The sequence below is a fragment of the Lactuca serriola genome, chromosome 3, assembly GCF_051521515.1.
Source record: "Lactuca serriola cultivar US96UC23 chromosome 3, Lser_US96UC23_V15, whole genome shotgun sequence".
Lineage (NCBI taxonomy): Eukaryota > Viridiplantae > Streptophyta > Magnoliopsida > Asterales > Asteraceae > Lactuca > Lactuca serriola.
Window position 1 is genome coordinate 59,288,097 of NC_136410.1, and position 10,706 is coordinate 59,298,802.

General features: G+C 35.2%; 1 protein-coding gene across 1 annotated transcript; it reads right to left on the reverse strand.

Moving 5' to 3' along the window:
• Positions 1 to 4,449: 4,449 nt before the first annotated feature.
• Positions 4,450 to 8,444, reverse strand: LOC145092399 (SH3 domain-containing protein 2-like). Its single transcript, XM_079030341.1, has 10 exons — positions 8,151 to 8,444; positions 6,777 to 6,899; positions 6,629 to 6,698; positions 6,409 to 6,560; positions 6,219 to 6,320; positions 5,425 to 5,625; positions 5,266 to 5,328; positions 5,021 to 5,188; positions 4,849 to 4,923; positions 4,450 to 4,757 (listed from the first exon to the last, which is right to left on the reverse strand). Exons 1-10 carry the CDS (start codon positions 8,208 to 8,210, stop codon positions 4,641 to 4,643), a joined length of 1,131 nt encoding a protein of 376 aa, XP_078886467.1. The 5' UTR covers positions 8,211 to 8,444; the 3' UTR covers positions 4,450 to 4,640.
• Positions 8,445 to 10,706: the final 2,262 nt, after the last annotated feature.

Consider the following 10,706-nt stretch of genomic DNA (forward strand, 5'->3'; position numbering starts at 1 on the left):
ACACAATTATCTCCCCCTCCCCCTCCAGGGGACTCTGGTTATAAACATAGGACTTACAATGTACCTAGATAGGTACGACGAAAATAAAAACTAGTCTCACATGAGCCTTAATGGAATGTACGTGAGTTTTTCTCCCTTTGTTAAATAATGCAAATAATGTTTTCCTTGTGTAAAATTATGACTGTATCTTTATGACACACAATTATTTCCGTCATAAAAACTCTATTTTGTAAATCGTCTTGATAAAATCATTTATCTTGAAATTTATAAATAATCATTAATAGTTTGTCAACTTGCAAAAGGTTATAAATAGGACATAATGATCCAAGTTTAAACCCTTGAAATGGTATAAGCATAACATGGTTGTTTTACTAGCAACATTTATTTTTAGATAAATAGCCATGTCTTGTAGGTTGTTTTGACATACCTAAAATTTTATGGAGATTTTTACAAACAAAATATTCTCTTCTTGTTGTGACTAAAATATTTTCACTAGTTCCACCAAAATCTCATATAAATCCATGAATTTTATTATGTCTTAAAGTTTGCACAAGTTCTAGTGGTAAAAGTATTTTTAACCAAAAATTACCCTTTTGGTGTAACTCATCATATATTTATCTAGTAGCTTAGTTTCATGTTTATAATACAAAATATGTAGATCTATACAAATATAACTTAGTTTTAACATTATGGGGTTTGTGAAATTTCAAGTTTATGAAGTATTAACATGAAATAATACACATAAACACCTAAACATACACATACAAGCAATTATTCAAGGATTTAAACAAGATTTGACTTGTATTCCACCCAAAAGAATGAAAACTTGAAAAGAGTGTGGGGTATGAAGCTCACCTTGGTTTAGTTTTGTGGGGGTTTTTGAAGTGTAGCGAAGAGATCTTGAGCCTAAGCACTAGAATGCCCTTAATAAACTCCTTGAAGCCTAGATTATCCTAAGGAGATTAAGATAGAACCTTGTGTGTAAATGAGATGATTTTAACAAAATAACATGTAGGAATACTAGGAGATTTTGAGATAAGTCGCCAAATTTCCAAGAACCACCTTGATGATAAAGATTTTTGGAAGAATCCACTTGTTCTTGAGAGGAGTTTAGTTTAGTTGTTAAATGGAGTGAGTAAGGGATTTTTTTGAGGAAGTGTGAAATATCCAGAGAGTGAAATGAGGTAAGAGAGAGGATTAGCAAAAGGAGTTCTTGTTTTAAATAAGGGAAGTGAAGTTGATTTGAAGTGTGCTTGGAGTACTGCTAGCTAAATCATGTTTGCTTGCTGGATAATTTGTGAAGATCCGTGAATGCATTGGGAATTAGCAAAAGACAACTCTCAAATCCGTAAACACCTTGAAATATCTAGGTGTTTACGCTCATGGATGGTCCATCAAAGGGGTTCACGGTCCATATTCCTTTTCTCTTTTGAGTTTACGGCCTAATGGTAATCATGTGGAGGGGTTTACACTTCATATCTAGCCTAGGGTTGTGTTCATGGTCAAATTTTGGAATCTATATGGTGTTTACGCCCTAGGATCCTTCCTAGGACGAGGTTCACAATCATACATCACATCCTTAAGGTGTTTACGCTCAAGATGTCTTCTAGAAGTGTGTTTATGGTCTAGATACTTTCTAGGGAAGTGTTTACTCTCAAGATGCTTCCTAGGGAAGTGTTTACCCCCAAATGAATTTTCCCTTTAGTGTTTACAACCAAATGAAGGTCCACCAAGGTGGTTCACGGCCAAAAGCTCCCTAGAATGGTGTTCATGGCCTAGCTAAGGCATCCTAAGGTAGTTCACGGTCTTGGATGGGGCCTAGGGAAATGTTTATGGTCTTAATTAATAGCAAACTCAATTATGTTGTCCTTATGGTTCAATTGCTTAAGATTGTGGCATAATCATAAGTTCTTGTGTCTAAACCTTGTGATCCTTAATCAATGCATTTATCTAGCTTTACCTCACTAAATTTTGTTTACTTTCAAGAGGTTAACTTATATGTGACTTCCAAAGTGCATACTTCCATAAACATGCACTTAAACTCTAATGGTTTTCAAGGTTCCCCTTGTAATAGGGTTACAATTTAGACCTTGCTTGATCCAAATATTTCGGGTTGTCACAAAAGGCAACACAGTGTTGGATGTAGATGTATAAAAAGGCAATCTTTTATGTTTTGAAAATTGACAAGAATTGCAAACTAAAGAGCGATTTCACTTATTACATGAAATAATAGAATGTGAAAATAAAAAAATCCATGATTGGAAGTCCCGGGTGACCGAGTCTGTCATGCCAAAAATCGGTGGGTGATGAAGTTGTGAGTGCCAATGAGGATGAGTCGTTGGTAGAGTTGGTAAGAGGATAGAGGTTGTTGGTGCTATTGTGTCGAGCCAGGAGCATCCAACTCGGAAAATCCTTCACATGAAATCCAAAAGGGTCAAACTCAACAGATACCCAATTACCATTAACAAAACAAATAGTAAATTTTTTAATGATATGAGGGGTATAGAGGATATTCTTAGAGAAGTCGGTGAGCTTACCCTGGTCAGCGGTGATGTGTGAAGAAGCAGTTGTATCCATGTACTATTGAGCTTCACAGGGGTCCTCGTCATGGCGCGAAATGCTTCACCAAGACCAGTAGTCTCCAAAGCATTGTAATCATTGAGATGTGCATGGTGGTTTTGATTTGTCGTTCCATTGTGCTAATGTTGTTGATTTCGTCCCAATTGTTGTTGCTGTGGTGGACGAGAATGAGCGATCCACGGAGTGGTCTAACCGACATTATTACATCCTGTTCCCGAGTTCAACTTAACGAGAGAAAAGAAAGGAAATAGGTGGAAATGAGAAGAAAATAAAAGAAATTGGTGTTACCAAGTTTCATTAAAGGAAGGAAGTGGAAGGATCACTTTCCCTCCTAACTTTCCTTCCGATTTGGGAGGATTTGGAAAGAAAGAACAAAATGATTAATTTTCCTTCCACATCTCTCCAACTCAGGAACACAAAAGAAAATTTTGTTTTCCTTTCCTTTCTCTTCTTTTCTCTCCTGACTTTCTTTTCTTTATTATTTCGTTTCTTTCATTAAACTCGAGAACTATGTGCTAGGATATGGGTAGCCCCCATCCACCGGGGAGCCCAAGGTGGCATATTGGACTGATGCATTTGCCAGGTGGACCGACATTGGTTGTTGTTGTTTGATGGATCACGTGTGTTTCGAGCCCAAGGTTATTTGGCCGACATTTATTAGAGTTGTGAGGGGGGCCTCGAGAATTGTTGTATCGACGGTTTTGAGCAGGTGGTAAGGGTGAATCATGAGAGATAGCAACAACAATAGGTGGAGATGTAAGTGTAACCCAGGTGGTTTGATGATGAAGTTCAAGTTCCAACATGTTACAAGCAGCCTCCCAAGAGGGAAGGGTTTGATTAATGTAAGAGGTGGTGGTCTCAAGTTCACTTGGTAGGCCTCGTACCAATTGCAACACAAGTCGATTTTGGCTAACCGGGCTTTCAACATCACTCAATTTAACAGAAAGTTCCTTGAGGCGTTGACAATAAGCTTCAAGAGAATGCATGTATTTTAGGGTTAGGTTTGTGAAATCATGCTTAGAAGCAGCCGCGTGTGAGCCTTTGTTGTTCAAGAAGATAGATTTGATTCGGTTCCATGCTTCTAGGGATGTGCATTCCTCCTCAAGTACTTTAGACATGAGATCTTCAGAGAGAGTGTTGTATATCCACCGGTGGACTATCGAATCGATTTCAACCCATGCCTCATACTTTGGGTCGGTTTTCTCTAGAGGTTTCGTACCATCGATGTGGCCAAGAACTTTATAACCACGTGCATGAAGTTGGAAAAGTTTTACCGATGTCGAGTAAGTGACTTTTGTACCATCAAGGATTCTGACCTTGTTTTGGATGTTGGTGACTGTATACACATGATGAAGGGGGTTTGCCTTATTGGCGTTTTCTTTGTCACTCATCGTGATGAGAGGAGAGAAGGAGATACATCTTATACCATGTCAATTATCGTGTAATTGAATTGCTTGCCCTTCATTATTCACATCCCCTAATATATAGATATAGAGTAGAACTAATAAACAAAGTACAACTAATAAAGTGTGAAATACAAGGAAAGTAGATATGTTAAACTAATACACATATACAGTAAGAATTGTGTGTATTAATAGTTTCTCCTTACAATGTAAGAATTCTTTGATACCAAGTGGTCATGTGATATAAGATTAATCAAATCAAACTTATAACTAACTTTATGTAGGTTTGGCATCAATGTTCTCTTTGTCTTCGGTTTGTAGTTTTATGTTATAGTCCTTTGTGATTGATATGTTGAGTTGTTTAATGGGTAGAAAGGACTTACATTCCATACATGTGCTAAGAACATAAAAGGGATGATACTATTACGTGTTCATTTTGTAAACATAACAAGAGTGACAAAACTCATAACCAAAAACATACAAGAGATCATCAACAACCAAAACACAATTCAAAGTAAACCGTATCAATACAAAATGAGGCACACGTATATGATGAAAAACATAAGAGCGAAGAAAGAATACGTGCAAAAATGTATAAACTAGAAAAACAAAGGCCAAAAATACATACATTAAGACGAAGGTAGGTAGGTACATACTCTAGTAGACTTGGGTAACCTTGCTTGCAAGAACACGCTCTCGTCTTTCTACATATTCAACAGGAAACCAACCTGCTTTCCCTTTGCATTCACCTTCAGCCCAACCATTGTTTGACACCTGTACATTTTTTTTTACCAAATACAAGTTTTGTAACCAAAATAGTATTTAAGGAAACAATAACAATAAAGAAAATTCAAGAGGTATAGACCTTTCTGATAACGACATAGTCACCCGATGATAAATTGAGCTCCACATCAGACTCTGCATCATACGAGAACATTGCCTAGAAGGAAGAACATCATGATATGGACAATTAAGTTAGTTTATTAGTTATAATAGACATATCAAGAAACAGTCAGTTTGTATGTATGAATGCATACCTCTCCTAAAAAGTAATTCCCCCCATCATTTGAACCATTTTGCATTGGAGAGGGAGATGTGTTGTTATTGACTTCTTCATATGATGGAGGTGGAGGTGAAAATGGAGGAGGAGGTGTTTCCATTGTTGGAGTAGGAGCTGCTTCAATTCGTTGGCGCTCTGATACCATCTACAAATTTCCCATTTGGCAAATATAAAATAAAAATACTAAAAAGAAAATTATTAATCTTATTGCATAATGAATACCTCTCCTTCAAGATGATCAAGAATCTGAATAACCTTCTCATGATAAGCACGCTCCGATTCAATCTATCAAAAAAACACATGTTTTAAACAAATTATATCAAAAGATATGAAATAAAATTGATCCTAAAACATTAAATAAACAGAGAAGAAGAGTTTTACCATGGAAATAAGTCTCTGTAGTGTCATATTTTGCTGCTGAGCTTCAACTGCAGCCATTGCTGATGCAGCTTCCTTTCCCAATATTGACATGTTGGACTTCAAATCTTGTAATTTTGATTCGGCTGCTTCAAGTCTTGCAAATACTTCTGGATTCCCAGTTCCTTCCATCACTTTTGTTTGTCGTTTTGAAACTTCAATCACCTACTTTCCAAATTTTAAGTTAAATAATTAGTTTCAAAATATAAAAAACTATGAACTATACTCATTTTTCAAATTTTAGTTCCTAAAAGTTTAGTTCTTCCAGTTTTGTTCCTTATTTGAGGTTTTTGTAACCATTTTGGTCTCTCATCCAAGTAAAATGACTATAATTTTATCAGCTATACTCAGGGACCACAAAATAGTCACTTTACATAATACAAGGACCAAAAATGTCATAAGAACAAAAACTACAAGATAAGGACTTTTGGGGACCAAAAATGTTACAAGAACCTCAAATAAAGACAAAAACTGCAAAAGAAAACTTTTGGGGACTGAAATTGCAAAGATCAGCCACATTCGAGGACCAAAAATGTTACAAGAACCTCAAATAAGGACAAAAAAAACTGCAAGAGAAAACTTTTCGGGACCAAAAATAGTCAGTTTACTTAATACAAGTATAAAGAAGTATCATAAGAAGTTAAGAACCTCAAATAAGGACCAAAACTGCAAAAGAAAACTTTTTAGGACCACAATTGCAAAAACCAGCTATACTCAGGGACCAAATATGTAATTTACTCAAGACAATAATGAAACACCTGTGCTTCAGCCTCTTGTCTCATTCTGTCATAACGTTGAGCAAGATGTCGAGCATCTTCAAGAGGAGCTCCCATTACCATTGCTCTTAATGGCTCTGCAACCTGCAAACAACAGACATGTTATTTACACCCCCAAAAAAAAAATTAAAAAATATATATATATAAAAATATTATATGATGTATTTTAAACCTGGGTCCCGAAAGATTTGAGTAGATTTCCTCTTTCCTTTTCCATTTGTGCACGGGCTCGTGAAAAATTGACTGCAGCTCTTGATAGTGTATTACCACTAGTGCATGTATTCTCAATACCATATTTTCTGCTATCTTCTGATAATTTACTTCCTGTGAAAAGATTCAGTTCATGTAAAAGCTTGATTACATCATGAAATTTAAAGGCATAACAAACTTGCCTATTTCAACTTGTTTGGAACCCGTAACTATGTATCCTTCAACACCACGAACAATGTCTCTTTGAAAATGCTGAAATGCAAAAGCAAGTTAATTTCATCTACAGAATAAAATCTTATAATTTATTAACCAATATGTGGAGAGAGCAACCTTAGCAGCACGTGTGGATATGTATAGTCTTTCAAGTTTCTGGTGAAGCATGAGTTCTGCTTCATCTGTTACAACATTATCTGAACCACCATAACCTCCACCACCAAACTGCTTGAAAACCGCCTACATTTTAAACCAGTTATTATATAATTATGTATTGTGATAAGGTGGTATAATATCAAATGAGTAACAGAGAATAAATAAAGTATCTCAAATCAATTGCAGATATATGCACATTTAACATGTACGCATTTTTTTATAAATAAGTTTTGTCCACATTAAGTCAAAATGTAACAGCACTTTAGCTCAAAATGCAGCCTATATAATGACTAAATCCCAAGTGTTGCCTTTATTGTGTTTAAGTGATCATATTCATCTTGGAAGCAAAAAAGATTCTATCAAGTCATATGTGGTCTCTAAAAGAATAAAGATATGAAAAACTCTACATCATAAAACTTTCAATTCTCTAAAGGACAAACAAAATGTGCCACTTTTTGTCATTTGGTTGCAAAATACACACCACACTATATGTTCCGCCCATTCTGCAGGTGCTTTAGTTGTGCTTACAGTTACAATCATATGCTCAAACGAATTACATTGATTCAACAGAAGCTTTGAATCACCCACATAAATTATTATTCACCAATTCTCCTTCAAAAATTAGCAACATTGTCTCTCTACCTCCAACCATAATATATTCACAACAAACTTTATAGTTTATAGAACCACATCCTTTTTCAGACAAGTAACAAAAAAGAACTACATCAATGTTTGTGATCAAGCTCACTGTTTTTTGAATCTACAGCTTTTATGAATTTGGACACCTGTAGTTCGGTTTATGCAAATAACTTTATCACTTATAATTTTTAAAATACCCAGGTCCTATAAGCATGAGAGTGTCTACTTTCTTAGTAAACACCAGGTTTTAGCACAAAGTTCATGGTTGTTGAATCACGCATTTCACCCTATGTGTAAGGGAAATTTCACTACCTCGATCAAAACTTCAAGGTTAAGCTACAAAGTTAGGGATTAAAGTACATTACCAGCGTATAAGAGAGATCGACACCGTTTCATCCAAATTAACCAAATCCAATATGATAAATCTTTTAGGCAAAAAAATATGCTAACTTCATCAAAACTTCTAACAAGTATTCATCCTAATGCTAGTTATGCAGATGCACTATTAGGTTAGGTTGGTTACTTGTCATATATAACGAGTAGCTAATTATATGAACTGGAAGAGTAATCACTTTATCAGATTCATCGAAATATCCTCGACAGTAAACAGTTGTGAATTATTATTGATATGAACGGACTTCGGGGGCAAAACCGAATCAGATTCAAATTGAAAGCAACGAATTTCTTTGATTGTACCTGTTGTTGTCTGGCAACCTGTTCCCGGAGCTTCGTTGCTTGTTTCCTGATCGCTTCCATTCACGAATTGGCCAATAAAGGAAGAAATCAATGGATGTGGAAGTAATTTGACGGATTATCGCCGGAGATTTATTCCTTTGATCGAATATAGATATTTATAAATCAAATTTCATATACGAATTGTTTCTTTCGTCTTACGATTTTGAATCGACTTTCTTCTCGTTATGCTTTCAAATGAAATACCACCTCCCCGATCGAAGGCTCTAAAATACTATTTTGCCCCTAAGGTTTTTCCGTTTCTGTACCGAATGGATGAGAAGTTTATGGTTATAAGATTTGTAGCTTTGTTTTTAAATTAAAAAAAAATTACAAACACTAGTCAATTTTTTTCTTTAAAAAAATTGGTTAATAACTTATAAGAATTTTATTCGGTATGTATGTTTAATATATATATATATATATATATATATATATATATATATATATAATCATTAAATTTATTTATATGTTCAAAAAAATATCATTATAATCTATACCAATAATGATAATAGTATTTTGTGAACATGTAAACCATCACAAAATACCATTATCAATATTTTATGTACATATAAATAAGTTTAATGATATATGTGTAAAAGAAATATAAGTGACAAAACTGCAAAAATGGTTCTTGTGGTATGTATTTTTTTTGAGGTTTTAGTACAAACCTCGATTTTTTTGGATTAATGGTCTTTTTGAGCTACTTTGGTTGTGCTTTTGGTCCCTCGCAAAACTGAAATGACCAATATGCCCTCCTAATATTTTTTATATATTTTTTCTATTTAATTTAATGTTTTATTGAATTAAAATATAAGGCCTCTCTCTCTCTCTACACATCCATGGCCGCTACCCTCTCTCCTTCTCTTTCTATGACCTTAGCAAACTCAAAGATTTAACGGGTCGGATCCCACCGGAGTTCGAAAAACTTTCACGTCTAACCCATCCGTTTCTTGATGCTAATAAGCTTTCTGGTTCAGTTCCTAATTTTTAACTCCTGTTCCGGCTGAAAAAAGTTACGCCTTAGTGATAATCGTTTCAGCAGGGAGGATCCCACCAGAGATTTGCTGATCTCATAGATCACTTTTGGAACTTGGTCTCTCATGGAATCAATTTTCCAGTGAGAGTCCATCGTCAATTGGAGAGATTTTAGCGGGGGATCACAGACACACCTATTTTCAATATTGTCTTTCTCTCATCCTCAATCTTCCATCGTACATGTAACATTGAAGAAGCCAGCCAATCCCCTCGGATATTCACGGGGTGGACCTCCAGACAATCGTTCTCCGTAGATATCTTGAATTCGCTCTTGATCAACCTGGTGACGCAAGGAAATGACGATGATCAGAGAAAACCCTTTTCGTGTGACATCCCCAATTTCACGGCCAGAAAAGACCGATTTGTTTATGCTTTGTTTTATAAATCAGAGTAATCGTTTAAAGAAAATGGTTGCGGAATTTGTTCCCAAAACAAGATATGATAAAAACTTATCAAAACATTTCTCAAAGAGAATGTATTTTCATTAAATAATAAAACCTCGGGATGTCATGTTCCGATACAGACACATAAGCATAAACAGAACATACATTCATTTACTCTAGTGATTTACATCTCTTTTAATCTCTCAGTGCAAAGCAGCTTCGTATCGATACCTGTGATACAATTAAACTGAGTGGGTCAGGCTTGGGAGCCTGGTGAGCATATAGGGTTTTCAACCCACAATAATATAATTATTATAATTAATTATCAAACGATCAACCCAATTTCCCATCCCCATTATCTTCCTTACTCTTAAGGGTTTACCCTAAGAGTTATCTATTCGTTTACTCCGTATTAGGCACTAAGACAATAGCTGTCAGGATTCTTTATTAGGCACTAAGACAATAGCTGCCAAGGTTCCTTCGTAAAGCACTAATTTCATAGCTGCTATGGTTCATTCATCGGGTACTAAATCCATAGCTACCAGTGTAGGTACTAAGTCCATAGCTACCAACGTTTATCTAACAGTACTAAATCCATAGCTACTGGTGTAGGTACTAAGTCCATAGCTACCAACATTTATCTAACAGTACTAAATCCATAGCTACCATCGTCTATCTAACAATACTAAATCCATAGCTACCAACGTTTGTCTATACGGTACTAAATCCATAGCTACCAAGGTTCATCTATACAGTACTAAATCCATAGCTACCAAGGTTCATCTATACAGTACTAAATCCATAGCTACCAAGGTTCATCCTTCGTCTCATACTCAAACTCATCCATCATCACACACCAACTAATTCGTCTACCCATGTTCTACCCAACATATTTGTAGATATAACATACATATACAGTTTAACTCATTTAAAACCTATATAAAACATCCATTCCACGCTTATCTCAAATAAACGACAGTATATAAACACATAACATGTATATCGTAGCAAATACTTAATACTTATGTGTTAGAAGAAAGTAACCACACACTCACACCAAACATATACTTAATACATTCAAACAATACTTGTATTAAAA